The sequence below is a fragment of the Aegilops tauschii genome, chromosome 3 (assembly GCF_002575655.3).
Source record: "Aegilops tauschii subsp. strangulata cultivar AL8/78 chromosome 3, Aet v6.0, whole genome shotgun sequence".
NCBI lineage: Eukaryota > Viridiplantae > Streptophyta > Magnoliopsida > Poales > Poaceae > Aegilops > Aegilops tauschii.
Genome location: NC_053037.3, coordinates 152,375,642 through 152,391,425, shown reverse-complemented (window position 1 = coordinate 152,391,425; position 15,784 = coordinate 152,375,642). Strand labels below are relative to the sequence as shown.

General features: G+C 41.2%; 2 protein-coding genes and 1 non-coding gene across 3 annotated transcripts; 2 read left to right on the top strand and 1 right to left on the bottom strand.

The window, feature by feature from the left end:
• Positions 1 to 13: 13 nt before the first annotated feature.
• LOC109738565 (tRNA(His) guanylyltransferase 1) lies at positions 14 to 5,700 on the top strand. Its single transcript, XM_020297658.4, has 15 exons — positions 14 to 277; positions 652 to 796; positions 1,206 to 1,337; positions 1,512 to 1,556; positions 1,678 to 1,847; positions 2,459 to 2,544; positions 2,627 to 2,734; positions 3,100 to 3,229; positions 3,368 to 3,467; positions 3,566 to 3,697; positions 3,996 to 4,040; positions 4,123 to 4,292; positions 4,558 to 4,643; positions 4,733 to 4,840; positions 5,359 to 5,700. Exons 2-15 carry the CDS (start codon positions 690 to 692, stop codon positions 5,464 to 5,466), a joined length of 1,527 nt encoding a protein of 508 aa, XP_020153247.1. The 5' UTR covers positions 14 to 277; positions 652 to 689; the 3' UTR covers positions 5,467 to 5,700.
• Positions 5,701 to 6,812: 1,112 nt separating this feature from the next.
• LOC109738564 (leucine--tRNA ligase, cytoplasmic) lies at positions 6,813 to 12,445 on the bottom strand. The gene is made up of 3 exons (XM_020297656.4): positions 12,214 to 12,445; positions 7,815 to 11,137; positions 6,813 to 7,161 (listed from the first exon to the last, which is right to left on the bottom strand). The coding sequence occupies exon 2, from the start codon at positions 11,131 to 11,133 to the stop codon at positions 7,849 to 7,851; it is 3,285 nt and encodes a 1,094-aa protein (XP_020153245.1). The 5' UTR covers positions 11,134 to 11,137; positions 12,214 to 12,445; the 3' UTR covers positions 6,813 to 7,161; positions 7,815 to 7,848.
• Positions 12,446 to 13,315: 870 nt separating this feature from the next.
• Positions 13,316 to 13,389, top strand: TRNAI-UAU (transfer RNA isoleucine (anticodon UAU)). The gene has a single exon. It is a non-coding gene; the product is annotated as a tRNA-Ile (tRNA).
• Positions 13,390 to 15,784: the final 2,395 nt, after the last annotated feature.

The window sequence follows — 15,784 nt, the reverse complement described above, 5'->3', positions numbered from 1 at the left end:
TTTCTGAGATTTCAGATAAAAAAGACTGCTGCAAGTTCAGATAGTAGGTCCTCCCGACATCGCCGACCACCGCCGCCGGCCTCCCCGCTTTCTTCGGCTGCCAGCGTGAAGGCGCGCGCCTCGCCCGTCGCGGCTCCTCTCCGGCGGTTGCCAGCGTTCCCCGCCCTCCCGCAGCAGCTATAGAGTTCCTGCCCCAACCGCCTCTCTCTCTCTGAAGCGCTCTAGTCCGGCCGCCGGCCGCCGGCCTCCACTGCCCCGGCAAGGTTGACACGGTTAGGTACGTCTGCATGCCAAGTTGCAATGCCCTGTTCTTTTTCCATGCGTCCGCACGACAACTGTAATGTATAACCAATAACGGAGCAACGGAAATTCAATGCTCAGCGTTCAAACAGAAAGAGCAAAAGCATGGCAATCTGATTCCTAGCGTCAATTCGCCGATGTCCCCGTGTTTACTCTTAACTTCCTGTATGTATCGGTAGGGTGGGTGTTTGACAGTAGTAATATCAACTTTACTAGTACAATCCCACTTTCACAATGTCACCAGGGCACTTAGCTAGTTTATGATAGCAAATGTACAAAAACTGGCATTCCAATGCAGATTTCACTCAAGTTCAAAAATCTATACCGCCACTTTACAATGATTTTCTGTAGGTGCAACTCCAAGAACACGTTTCTTGTAGCGTCAGGTGATGGCAAACAGCGAGTATGAGTATGTGAAGAGGGAGTTCGAGTTCGACCGCCGCCTCCCGGCCTCCAACTGGATCGTTGTCCGCATCGATGGCTGCCATTTCCACCGGTATAATTCATCTCTTCCCCCTAAAAGGGCAATAGGAAACCAGTTTATATGTACGTTTCTTAATTTTATTCCACAAACCCTGTTAACTGATTACTGCTTTCTATAATAGCGGATAATCTCTAAACCTTGACTGGTTGCTCTCATTTTACTTTGCTCACTTCCTAGCTGTACACTGGTATGGTCACTAGTGGTTAAGCAACTGCATCGGCCATCTTGTCATCTTAATTCTTGGTCTAGTTCATACACCAATATCTTTTGCTTGAGTTTTTTTTGTGATGATAAACATACGGGAAACATGCAAATAAGGTTACATTATGCAAATATGGGGGTCACTGTTGCTCCAGATTAGAAATATTTATCTTTGTTGTTTTTTCCAGTTGTCCACTAATTTCAGTTTTCTTTTTGTTAGATTCTCGAAGATACATGCCTTTGAGAAACCAAATGATGAGAATGCTTTAAGATTGATGAATGCTTGTGCCACCTCTATGCTCGAGAAGTTCCCTGATATAGTGTTTGCTTATGGTGTTAGCGATGAGTACAGGTATAACATTTTTTGAAGTTAGACTTACAAAATTGTATGAAATTTATATGCAAATACCGTTGTGAATGCAGACTCTTTTTTTAATTGTGCAGGTCCCGTTCTTCCTATTTGAAAGAGTTCTGTTCATTCTTTGGATAATAAGCTATGTGTGTTATCTTTCTGTTTGCTTTGCAGTTTTGTTTTCAGAGAGGAAACAGAATTCTATCAAAGGCGAGAAAGGTACCTACCTTATTTGATCTGTTCATTCCTTCACTATTAGGATACTGCCATGCCCAGAACGGTTTGAACTATTCTATTATAAAATCTCATCATGTTATTGACTCTCTACCAATACGTGCAGCAAAATTCTGTCTATATGTGTTTCTTACTTCACATCTGTGTACGGGATGAAGTGGAAAGATTTCTTTCCTAATAAAGATTTGAGGGAGCCTCCCTATTTTGATGGGCGAGTTGTATGCTATCCAAATATGAAAACCATTCATGATTATTTGGCATGGAGGCAAGTGGACTGTAAGCTTCTTAAACTACAGTCAACATTTTTCTAGTACAAATAATCATATTCTTATATTGTGTAATTATGTGTGTTGATGTTCTCTACAATAAAATTTTGTTTCCAGTTTCCACTCAAAAACAATAAAATCATGTCATGTATGTTATTTTACCAAAAGTTGTCGAAACTATGAAGCTTCAACAACATTAACTAAACATAAGAATATGGTGTATGTATGTGTCACTTCAGTGAGATTTCTATGTCCGGTTGCTTCGCTACTTAAGTAAGTGATCCCACTGAAATGCACATGCAAGCCATCCACATGATCAAGCAACCCTTGCCCTTTCTTCCACTTCCCACCACATGCAAGCCCTCCACGTCATCAATTTTTATTTTTTATTTTTTTTCAGCAACAAATAATTGAACTTGAATGCCACAAGGCAGTATAACATTCATCCACCCTCTGTTTACCTCTAGGTTTGCTACCGTTCATATGGCAAAGATGTGGTGTGGTATTACTCTCATATATTCTAATTTCATTCTATAAATTTCCGCAGTAACACGCGGGGTGTTATCTAGTTTTAATTAATGGGTGAAGATTAACATATTTACTTTTGTGTGTGCCTTTCAGGTCATATAAATAATCATTATAATACATGCTTCTGGATGTTGGTGAAGTCTGGAAAAACTGAAAAAGAGGCACAACAGACATTGAAGGTCATCTAAATTATCTACGGTTAGAGGTGTCTTTTTGTAGCATTTGTATACATCGTCTCTTTAACCATCTATTTTCTTGTAGGGAACATTTTCTGAGGACAAGAATGAGTTGCTTTCTCAACAGTTCCAAGTCAACTATGAGGATGAACCGGCTATGTTCCGGAAAGGATCAAGTGTTTATCGAGATAAGGTAACACTGTCAACCATTCAAAAATTCATTAGTATTGATGTTCGTACTCATTCTCAGTGAAGTATTTACATCACACAAAACATTATTTGCATTATACATACAAATGACCATGATAGCTTCTAATCATATTTTGTGCCGGAGCTTGCATTTCTGATTTCTCTTCTGGTTTTATTTTGCATATAAACATTCTTGCTGTACTTTAGTTTGTATGGATAATTGAAGCACCTTAGTTGCCATTTAATGCCATTTCCTTGGCTGATATTGATCAAAGGTTATGATGACAAATCAAGTGTGCAGACCGTATACTGCATGTCTTTTGTGGGTCTGATTGTTGACTAATGTTAGGGTTCTACATGTTTCTGTAGGTAGAAACAAAGGTGAAAACAGATGACTACGGGAATCCAATAAAAAGAATCCGGCTGGCAATTACAGTGTCAAATTTAGATATCATAGGACCTGAGTTTTGGGGAAAACATCAATACATTCTTCAAGAAGGTTAGTTGAATCATTCATAAGTATGCTTCCAGTCCAGCTCCTGTCAACTTTTGTTTTAGCTGGACTGGAAGCTTACCTAAAGCTCCTGTCAACTTTGGATATATACATCATCAGTCTAATTGTGTGTCGGGGAAAAAGGAAAATATAGATATGAGTATGTGAAGAAGTTCGACGACATCCGCAGGCTTCCATGTTGTAATTGGATCGTTGTTCGTATCAGCGCCTGCCAATTCGACAAGTGAGGACCCTACTTTCAGATTTAAATACATGCGGCAATACATTTAGATACTTATGTTGTCTTACTAACAAGGAGAATTCTCTTTTTTTTTTGCCTAGATTCTCGCTGATCCATTCATTTGACAAGCCAAATGATGAGACCGCTTTAAGTTTGATGAACGCTTCTGCTTCTTTGATGATGGAGCAATTCCCTGATATTATCTTTGGTTATGGTTTTAGCAACGAGTACAGGTATGATATGCCCGTGCAACATATCTGTTTTTACATGGAGAGAACTACGGAAAATACAGAGAAAACAAGAATATTTGTTTCCTCATAGCACAATTTTTCCTCCTCCTGTCAGCAGAAGTGATTTAAATTGAATACATTGGCAATATAAGGATCATGTTAAAACTGTAAGCAAAGTGAACCATCCAACAAAAGCTTAAATGTGATGCACTTCAATTTAGACGGGTGTTTTTTGGTTTGTTTGATGGCAAACCTGAAAATTTGCTGCAAATGATCATTTAATTTTTTTTTATTGTTGCAGCTTTGTGTTCCAGGAGAACACTGAATTGTACCAGAGAAATGAGAGGTAGTTATTAGTTTCAGAATTCCTGCAGTGTGTGCTTTTCAACTGGTCAAGTCTTTGATAAATTATGCAACTTCTTTTGCAGATTAATCCTTTCTTCATGTTCATCATGGTTCACTTCCTTTTACATGATGAAGTGGAAAGAATATTTCCCCAGTAAAGAATTAGTGCAGCCACCTAAATTTGAAGCAGAAGTTCTCTGTTACCCAAAACCAAAGATCGTTTGTGATTATTTGTCCTGGAGGCAAGCAGAATGTGAGTTATTCCTCCTAAACCGAAAATGTCAATGAACTTGCCGATGGTAGTGCAGCATGAAATATGTGAATTCATATGTTGTCTGCAGCAGTATGAATGCATTAAATTTGGTATTTGTATAGCTCTATGCTGTGATGAATATTTTTCAGTGTTCAAGTATCTTTTTCTTCAACGATACCCTGTTGCAGGGGGTTGACTCTTTCTAGTAGTTAGAACGAACCATAAGAAGAAAATGAGCTCACTTGTTCTACACGCTAATTTGCAGGTCACAACAGGAACCAATACAATACATGCTTTTGGATGTTAGTGAAATCTGGAGAAGATGAAAACAAAGCTAATGAGATACTAAAGGTCTTCTTTCATCATTTAAATATTTTTCCAATTCTCCTAATTAATTCTTTAGTTATCTGTTGTCCCTAACTCTTTAATATTCTCTGAAGGGAACATTATCAAAGGATAAGAACGAGTTGCTTTTTCAGCGATTTCAAATGAACTACAACAATGAACCCGCTATGTTCCGAAAGGGTTCATGTACTTACCGTCAAAAGGTATCTTGTGCACCATTCACGAATTATTTTCAACAATAATGCTGTTTGTGCTGCCATTGTTATTAAGCAAACCAAAATGACAGTATAGCGATGCTTAAGAAGCAAGATTGACATTACACAAAGGATCAAAGTAAATTTTCAGTAGCTATAACTGAAGAAATGTTCTGGCCTTTCGGCCCTTATCCGCAGTTTGTAAAAGAAAAAGTCCACGTCGCCTACAAAAGAACTGCGTCTGAGAGATGCGTGGATACATTTTCCAACTGATACTGATCATGAGCAACTTCTTAAACCATTGCATCTGCATGAATAAAGTAAAAGTAAAGCAATGCTGTCCAACAGGCTACAAATCACCCAAATTTATAAACCATGCATGTATTACTCTAAGTGATTAGGTGGAAGTGCTGCCATCATATGAGGAGAAGTTTTTCATTCTTTTTTGTTGTGTGCGTTGGAGCAGAAGATGATTCTCGGATCACGTCCGAGTTTCTTTGCTAACGGCTCACTGCAAATGGCTGCAGGTGAAAGTGAGCGAAGACGTCGTGAGAGATGGGTGGGATGTGGCAGTGACCCACGTTGACATGGGGCCTGACTTTTGGAGAAAGCATATTTATATTTTCGACAAATGATGATATTCGTACTTATTCTAGGCCGATTTGTAGCTCTCATCCTCCTCCAGAATTTTATCTAGAAACATCACGGTTTAGTGGATTGTGTTTAGAGGAATCAACGGGGGGAGAGAGTCCCCAGCTTACCTACCGGTTTTACAAGTACTATGTACCCTGAACACCTCCATAACTAACGGTTTTATAATACTCAAGCAGTCAAGCTTGATCCAAATGGTCAAGGATGGTTTCTTACAAGAGCAACCAAGGCTTGGCGGTAACCTTATCTACCGGTACCCTGAAGCGGTTACACCATAACTCAAAATCGGAACGAATGTTTGTAATTGTTAACCGGCTGTCATGGTCTTCATCGTTCCTAAATACAGCAGCATTTCTGGAGTCCCAGAGAATAGTTAGGAGAACTTCCGGCCAGACGCAAGGGTGTAACCCAGCAGGGGCATCAGCTAGCCAGAGGTCTTGGAATCTCGGCGTCGTGGTGAGACCTAGCTGCAGCCACACATTTGAAGCTTCTGGCAGGTGATGAAGAGATGCGGCGTGTCTTCAGTTGGGCAAGAACGTCGTGGACAGTTAGCATCAGTGCTGATTTTTTGTGGAATAGATTTGCTCCTGTTTTTAGCCTGCCTCTAAACAGCAGCCAACCGAAGATCTTTAGCTTGTGCGGTGACCTTGAACGCCAGATTAGGGCTGCGTGATCGTCTTCCTGATATTCATGCTTGAGAATGTTGCAGGCAGCTCTGGAGGTGAAGCCATCAGCATGCGTCTGGTGGCGCTCATCATGTCCGTCAGAGAGTTGGAAACCCTGCAACAGCAACGACAAGGCAGCAAGCTCGCTCGTAGCTGCGTTGGTTAGCCGGTTCGTTAGGTTCATTTGTAAGGAGTAGCACGTAAATGGTTGGATGGTTCTTGGCGTTCACCGAAATGCTTGGCCAGAACACACGTATATTCTGCAGGTTCCCTCACAGGCAATGCCTCTGACCTGAATGCAAGACCGCAAGAGAATCTAGTGGCAGACCGCACCAAATGGCTAAAACAATTTTAAGCAAAGCCAACTGTAGGATGGATGGATAATCAGTGCTACTAGAAAGCCACTAACAGTAGCTCCCTCTGTTTCCAAGACAAACTGCTAGATACACTCTGATATGTAAACATGCTGTAAATATCCAGGGATATCTACTCCATGCTGTACATTGCTTATGAGTTGAATATAGGGCGCCTCTAGCGCTTTTTCACTGTTCAAAAAGAAAAAGAAAAAGATATGTAAACATAAGTAATGCAGGCCCGCGTTGTTACAGGGCCATCATTTACATGACATATCTGAGAAATAGATTCCACATCGACAATGACACATCTAAAAACTGGCAGCATAACAGCATTACTAAGGTCACTGAACATTTCAGCAGAAACAATACATCATGGAGTATGTGATCAAGTGCCAGGAATATGTCACAACTTTGGTGAGTAAACAAACTAAGACACTGCTGTATATAAAAGCAGGAATACTCCTTGTATTCTGCACTTGCCATCTCTGCATCCACATCTAAAAAGAAACAAAATTGGCAAAAGCTTGGAAACCAACTTCCTTCTCAATCATCTGCAGTCAAGCTGGAGAAAACGCTCCTTTCCATGTTCCCAATATAGGCGCCTCATGCTAGAATCAACAGGAGGAACAGCCAGTCGATACTACGCCTTGCAAAACACCTGTAGGAGAACAACCAAGATAGGAACCGAGATCATTAGGATGTCAGACTCATCTCATAAAAACAAGGAAAGGGGTAATATTTGTCATCTAGATGGTCATCATCTCAAGTAAAAGGTTTACAACCTCAGGTTTAACATAATATTTTCTAACACATTATTGACTAAATTGTCAAGCAGGCAAGCACAGGCAACCTCAAATAAGATAAGACATGCATGGCCCTCCACCATAATAGACTACAATGACATTAGCAACTACTCCCTCCGTCCCAAAACGTAAGACATATTGCAATCTTGTTTAGCTTGCAAAAACGTCTTATATTATGGGACAGAGGGAGTAGCACAGATTTACAACTCAGCAAAAGATTAACAGAAACAAGGAAATGGTATCATAGGGCAACAGCTGCAAACATTTCATAGGCCAGTCTGCTTCACTAATTCTTTCTGCAAGGCTACAACTGCACAATGGAACAATACCAGCATGCTTTACCTGACACCATCATGATAAAAATTTGCTAAAAACTATTTCCCCAGGCACAAAAACTACAACAGAAAATAATGTGAAGAATAAAAGGAGCCAGTTCTAGTCTCCTACATAAAGCAAGAGATGGTAGAAAACCAATACTATGCAGTGAGAAGTAGACAAAATCAAGTACCTCAACAAAGTTCTGTGAGAAGATTAATCTGGGCTTAATTCTGCGCTTCAAACTCCTGCTTGCTCATGAATATTGCAACCGGCTCACCAGGGGAAGGCGGATTCTTGTCCAGCAGAGAAGCATGCTTTCCAGCTTTGGCACGAGCAGCTCCATCAAATGCCGACAGGACCTCAACATGCTCAAGACCCAACTGCCTTCTGATCAGCTCCAGGTTCTCCTCAAGCACATTTATTTCACCAAAAGGAAGCTTCAAATTTAGAGCCTGGGAACCAACGTTCCTTGCTTCATCTTTCTTGAACCTGATGAAAGGCATGCAGAGCTTCTGTACTTGTTTGAAACTTGTTTCGCGGTCGATGAAGCAGTTCCTCAATGCTTCGTTAATCTCCTCGTCAGGGGCAAAGGAGCGTGCTTGGCTATCAAAATTTGATTGAAGCACCCTCAAACATTGCTCTTTCCATCCATCATAGTGCTCATTGACATATATCAGACCAACTGTGAGCTTGTTTTCTGCTGATGGAGTAGGTGCAGCTCCCTTCTTGGGTTTCTTGGAACCAGACTCCTGCTTCTGAAGCAACTTCCTCATCAAAACAATGGAATCCTGTAAGTATTTGTTCGCACTTCTTAGAGTAGGATCCGGGGTGCCTGCAACTGGCCAGCCAGCTTTTATTGCAAAGCCTTCCTTCTTCAGAATCTTTTGCCACACATGCTCAGCATAGTGGGGACAGATCGGGGTGATAAGCTTGGTCTGGATTTCCATAAACCGCCCCAACAACTCACGGTTCATGCCCGCCGCTCCACAAGAGAGTCTGTACTCATCTCTAGCCAGTTGTAGGTCATAGAAACCAGACTTCAGGGCATCTCTGAACATGAAGGCATTGTAGCTCTTCTCAGTTTCTTTTACAGCAATATTGATCTCATTAGCAAACACATGGTCAGCATAAGTAGAGGGAGGACCGCCTCTCAAAGAAGATTCAGCAGCTATAACTTCTTCCATCCATGCGATTTCCTTTGTAAGCCTCAAAATAGCAGCATTTGCAGTTTCAGTAACAAAGTTTGCATCGTCCATACCATCGCCAGCATCAGCAAGGGCAAACCTAGTGGCATCCGAGGAATATCTTATAATAGCCTCCTTAAGAGTTAGGAAGTTCCCTGTGGACTTGGACATCTTCTCAGAGTTAAGCATAAGATGCCCATTGCAACGAAAACCACGAGGCCAATGATGCTCTGGAAGAAGTGCTGTATGATTGTAGATGCTGAATGTCAGATGGTTCTGGATAAGGTCCTTCCCAGATACCCGAATATCAAAGGGGTACCAATACTTGAACTCTTGCTTCATTTTGCTCAGGAGGGCAGGAGAGATGCTGCTATTGGGTGCTGGACCATCACAGAACACATATTCCCATACTTCATCTGTCATTTCTTCAGGCTTGATAGAAGATATTTCTTCTCCATACATGTTACCATTTTGTAAATGATGTGCAATGGTGTAATAAGCCATGTACAGGGTTGAATCTGAAAGAGATTCTACCAGGAACTGCTCATCCCATGGAATGCGAGTACCTAGGCCAAAAGAGCGAGAACATGCCCACTGGTTCAGCCAGCCCAACGTGTGCTCGAATCCGTTACGGGTTTCAGCTGAGAATGTATTCATATTTTCCAAACATTTGACTGCCTTCTGCTTCCATTCAGTTTCACCGTAAGTTATGTACCACTGATCTGTAAGAGCAACGACACACTCATCGCCGGATCTTGACATGACTTTCTTCTCAGGCTCACTATACAACACAGCAGAGCCTTCTCCAAGAAGCTTGTTCTTTATCAGCGGCTTCGCTTCTTGAACCTTTCTACCATCAAACTCCCCTGCAATCATCACTCCATCAGTAAATCCTTTAAGGTATGTCATCCTTTTTGCTTCAGCAAGCTTCTCCTTGTCATTCTGGCTCTTAATCTTAAGATCAAGGCACACCTTCTCAGCTGACTTATCCCCAAACTCTGGTATGTTGATTATTGGTATGATATTAAATGGAAGAACCCACTCATCTTGGACCCCATACTTCTGTCTCAAAGCAGGCTTTGTGATTAAATCTTGCAGTGCCATGTAATCATCTGGGGAATCACTTGGCACACTAGTCACGATGCCAGTACCTTTATCTGTCAAGATAGTGAGCATGGGAAGTGCATATATGATTTCATTGAATGAAAGAGGAGACTTTAATGGCAATCCAATCAAATCATTGCCAGTAAGCTCAGCTAAGCAGGTGGGCTTTTCTGGGACCCTGGATAGATGCTGATATGCAAGATTAAGGGCTGACCTTGCTGTCACAATGAAGACATCAGTTTCATTGATCTCAAAAGCCCCATAATTCCCATCAGGCAATACCCAACAGTTTGTTTGCCCATACATTGTCTCAGGTCTTAATGTAGCAGCTGCCAGATAAACATTCTTTCCTTCCAAGACCTTCAACTTGGGGGGAAAAGGTGGGATCACCATCATTTTAATCAACACGTATTCTTGTGGCTGCACACCTTCACCTGATGCCCTATCATGATCAGCACAAGGTTGGCCATCCAGTGGTGAGTAGATCGTGTACCTCATATCCTTGACAACTTTGCCCATTTTCTTCAGCTTCCTCATCTGCCAGCGAACAAAAGCATCGTAGAAAGGATTCATATCAGTGGTTATGAATGAGCGCCTCCAATCACAACCCAGGCCAAACTCCTTAAGATCTTCCTTTGCCAGCGGAGGGAAGTGGGTCAACCAGTGAGACGGATCCTGAAATTTGGCGATTTTTTCATCTGTCAGTTCAAAGCCCTTCATGATCTCCCACTGGAACTTCTGCATGCCGGTCTTTGCAGCAGCCTTAGATTTCTTACTCTTGAATTGCCCTGGGGCAAGAGCAGCCTGGTCAGCCTGGCTATCATCTGCCACTTGAGCACTTGAATCATCCTCTGCCGCAGGGAACACTGGAGGATTTCCATACTGTTGAATCTCCCTAGCAAGCTTATCAGCTGAGGCCTTGATGGGCATCCCAGTACAATGAAAAGCAAACGGCAAAAGGACATTTGAGCCACGGAGTCTGTGGTATGCAGCACCGAACTCAAGCTTGGACAGTGAGAAGGCGTGACCCAGATGTAGCAATCCATTCATGTAAGGGTACGGAAAATTGCCAAAGAATTTTTCACCAGGGCCAGGAGGTCCATTGCCAGGTTCAGCCTGAAAAACCTTGCTCTCCTCCCAGCAAGTTTGAGCATCTGATTGGATCTTGAGCAAAAGGTCTCTACGTGCATGACTCTTGGGTCCTTCAGTATTTGACGACATTTTCCTGAACGATCAACAAAAAAAAAGGTGTCAAAAGGGCAAGCATCTGAATTTAATCTAACTCAGGAATAAATTAATAAATATCTTAGATACATCGACGAAACATTGTTTTTGGACGAATTGTAGTAGTGCAATCTCCTTGAATATCTCGTTTCAAACATAGCTGACAAACTCATGGATAGGAAAGCCATGTGATGAAGCTAATTATGTAACAGACTCATAATAAGCCATAAGCAAACATCATCAAGACATCAAACAAAATTAGCCTTCTACAAGCTAATTATGGAGGTCAGGTAAGCTGGTGCTATGTTGCATAGTCTTCTAACAATGTAATGTTTCTTCTGACACTGATATTGTGTGTACTGTGTAGGTTGGTATATTTGATGCAACAAACAGCACAAGAGAAAGAAGATATATGCTAATGGAGATGGCTGGAGAGAAGTGCAAGGCAATTAACATTTGAAATCACAGTGGACATTGTTCTTTGACCTTTCCTATTAAGTATCTTGAGCTAAAATTGGTTCACGTGGATGAAAGTTAACATAATACAGTCACGGCACAGACAGTTTGTGGGCTAGTACAATTAGTTTGCTTTTGTGCATTTGGTACATTTCTGTCCTTTGTCACCATGGACAATGCTGGCTAACTGAATTCACTTTCTGCAGATAATATGTCTGGAGACAATATGCAAGGATCGAAACATAATCGAAAGGAACTTAAGCCTAAAATTCAGCAAAGTCCTGAAAGATGATATCCATGACCTTATTTGTTTGTGAATTTTGCAGGCCGGATTATGAAGCTGGATTGGAGGACTTGCAGACCCAGGAACAGAAGCTACGCATCACTTACGACCCCACAAACTAGAAGAAGGCCGCCAGATTATACAAAATATAGAATCAACTTTGATCTGTCTGCCCCGAAGCTAAATCACCCGACAGCTAAAGCTCACAGTTTCCCCGTGCACTCAACCAGTACGAAATACGTCATCGCATCACTAACCCGTCAACTCCGCGGCGGCACCGTTCTACTGTCCTAGCAATCAATCGCGCGGATGGACGGGGGGCGGGACAGGATGGGTACCTGACGACGGCGCGCGAGGCAGGGAGCCGCAGCAGCCTCAGGGCGGGGAGAAAACCGGGAGCCAGCAGAATGGGGGAGGAGGAGGCTGCGGATGGAGGGATGACTAGGGTTTATCCTGGCACACTGTCACGTGGGCCTTGAATGGCGACTTGGCGTGCACGAACCAGCAGGTTGAGACCGGAACGGGCCGCCCAAGGAACTTGATTCAGGAGGCCAGGGATTTCACGACGTCGGTTGGACATCACGATCTCTCCCCTTTTTTTTACCGACAATTTTACCCTTAAGTTTCACGCTTTTCACAGGATTTACCTCATTTAAGATAAATTCATTCATTTTACGATATTAACCAGTTATTTGCCGGTTTTTATTCCTTGTGAGAAAGCTAGTTATTTTTATGAAGATAAAACTAGCAAATAGTTAATTAAATGGAGTAAAATGGCTCTCTTAAATGGAGTAAGTTTTGTCGAAAAACTTGAAACTTGAAGGTAAAAAGGGAATTAAGGCTAAATCTCTATGCAAAGGATGGCTAGCTCAATGGGAATGCTAACTCTAAGGATCGAATACATTGCTTCGTCGGGTGTCCTAGAATTCGATTCCAAATTTTTAATGACCTCGAGTTGAATGACATACTGTACAAAGAGATGGCTAAATGGATTATGCGGTTTCCAGTTCATAAGAAAAATTATAAATTAAAAGGAGTGAATGTATTTCAAAAGTAATAAGATGTACTCCCGCTAAAAGAAAAGTAACAAGATGTTGAAAACATGCATATGACCTCTTAGGTTGGCGAAATATCACAAATAGAACAGGCATGATATTACAAAGTCATGTCATCTTGAATCATATGGTATACTATTGAATACTGCATGAACTTGCGTGGAAGATTGTCCAACTATGGCAAAGTTAAAGAAAGATTATTTTTCAAGAGATTTGAGTCAAAAAAAGTATTCAAATGAATTCTAGTGTAAATTAAGCGCGTGAAGGAAACAAATAACATAAAAGGAGCTATGAAAATCGTGATCCTTCAAAATTACTATTGGAGGTGTATATATACACGTGTATATTATAGATAAATATGTTAATCAGTAACATCAGAATAACAGCCCCCGTAGCTCAGTTGGTTAGAGCGTTGGTCTTATGAGCCGAAGGTCGCGGGTTCGAGCCCCGCCGGGAGCACCTTTTTTTCTCATTCGATTTTTTTCGTATCTGTACTTTTTTTTTCTCATTTCGATTTTTTCTTATCGTTCGTATCTGTACTTTCTTTTCTCATTTCGATTTTTTTCTAATCGTTCGTATCTGTACTTTTTTTTTTTCTCATTTCGATTTTTTCTTATCGTTCGTATCTGTACTTTCTTTTCTCATTCAAATTTTTTCGTATCGTTCGTATATGTACTTTTTTTTTCTTATCGTTCGTATATGTACTTTTTACCTTCATCAAGGACATGTACGATAATGTTGTGACAAGTGTTCGAACAAGTGATGTCGACACCGATGACTTCCCGATTAAGATAGGACTGCATCAAGGATCAGCTTTGAGCCCTTATCTTTTTTCATTGGTGATGGATGAGGTCACAAGGGATATATAAGGAGATATCCCATGGTGTATGCTCTTTGCGGACAGGCTTAGTAGAACTAAAACCAAGTACATGATGTGCGGTTTCAGTACTACTAGGTGTGAGGACGAGGAGGTTAGCCTTGATGGCCAGGTGGTACCTCGGAAGGACACCTTTCGGTATTTGGGGTCAATGTTGCAGGAGGATGGGGGTATTGATGAAGATGTGAACCATCGAATCAAAGCCGGATGGATGAAATGGCGCCAAGCTTCTGGCATTCTCTGTGACAAGAGAGTGCCATAGAAGCTAAAAGGCAAGTTCTACAGGACGGCAGTTCGACCCGCAATGTTGTATGGCGCGGAGTGTTGGCCGACTAAAAGGCGACATGTTCAACAGTTAGGTGTGACGGAGATGCGTATGTTGAGATGGATGTGTGGCCACACGAGGAAGGATTGAGTCCGGAATGGTGATATACGAGATAGAGTTGGGGTAGCACAAATTGAGGAGAAGCTTGTCCAACATCGTCTGAGATGGTTTGGGCATATTCAGCGCAGGCCTCTAGAAGCTCCAGTGCATAGCGGACGGCTAAAGCGTGCGGAGAATGTCAAGAGAGGGCGGGGTCGACCGAATTTGACATGGGAGGAGTCCGTTAAGAGAGACCTGAAGGATTGGAGTATCACCAAAGAGCTAGCTATGGACAGGGGTGCGTGGAAGCTTGCTATCCATGTGCCAAAGCCATGAGTTGGTTGCGAGATCTTATGAGTTTCACCTCTAGCCTACCCCAACTTATTTGGGACTAAAGGCTTTGTTGTTGTTGTTGTATCGTTCGTATATGTACTTTCTTTTGTCCTCATTTGATTTTTTTTCTTATCTTTTGAATCTGTACTTTTCTTTTCTTCATCGGAGACAACAACTGATGTCCAGCTGTTGTATCAGGGTGTAATTTTTATTATTTCTGATGTTCGTTGTACTGTTATGATTGAAGATAAATACTTCCTCTATACTAAAATAAGTGCCTCAACTTTATATTAATTTTATATTAAAGTTAGTGTAAAGTTTATTATTTCTGATGTTCGTTGTACTATTATAATTGGAGATGAATACTTTCTCCGTTCTAAAATAAGTGCCTCAATAGTACAAAGTTTACTGTTATGATTGAAGATGAATACTTCCTCCTTCCCCATCACTTATTTTGGATCAGAGGGAGTAGATTGAAAGGTTTCTCACAATAACATAAACTGACATTGGTAGTTAGGTGTCATACACGCCACCATTGCTAGTTGGTCGTACCTCCAATCTTCTCTTTTATGTGTCTCAGGCTATGCGATAATTTTTACATTTGTCAGATAGTTAGGTTTCTTGTGGTAGAACTGATAATTCAATCTTTTTCTTATCGTTCGTATATGTACTTTCTTTTGTCCTCATTTGATTTTTTTCTTATCTTTTGAATTTGTACCTTTCTTTTTACCATCGATGACAACAACCGATGTCCAGCTGTTGTATCGGAGTGTAATTTTTGTTATTTCTGATGTTCATTGTACTGTTATGATTGAAGATGAATACTTCCTCTGTACTAAAATAAGTGCCTCGACTTTATATTAATTTTATATTAAAGTTAGTGCAAAGTTTATTATTTCTGATGTTCGTTGTGCTATTATGATTGGAGATGAATACTTTCTCCATCCTAAAATAAGTGTCTCAATAGTACAAAGTTTATTGTTATGATTGGAGATGAATACTTCCTCCTTCCCCTGTCACTTATTTTGGATCAGATGGAGTAGATTGAAAGGTTTCTCGCAAAAACATAAACTGACATTGGTAGTTAGGTGTCATACACGCCACCATTGCTAGTTGGTCGTACCTCCAATCTCCTCTTTTATGTGTCTCAGGCTATGCGATAATTTTTATAATTGTCAGATAGTTAGGTTTCTTGTGGTAGAACTGACCCATCAGAATTCAAGTACTATGGAAGGAGACGTTTCCCTCAATTACGAGATGCCTATAATGACTTTGACAAT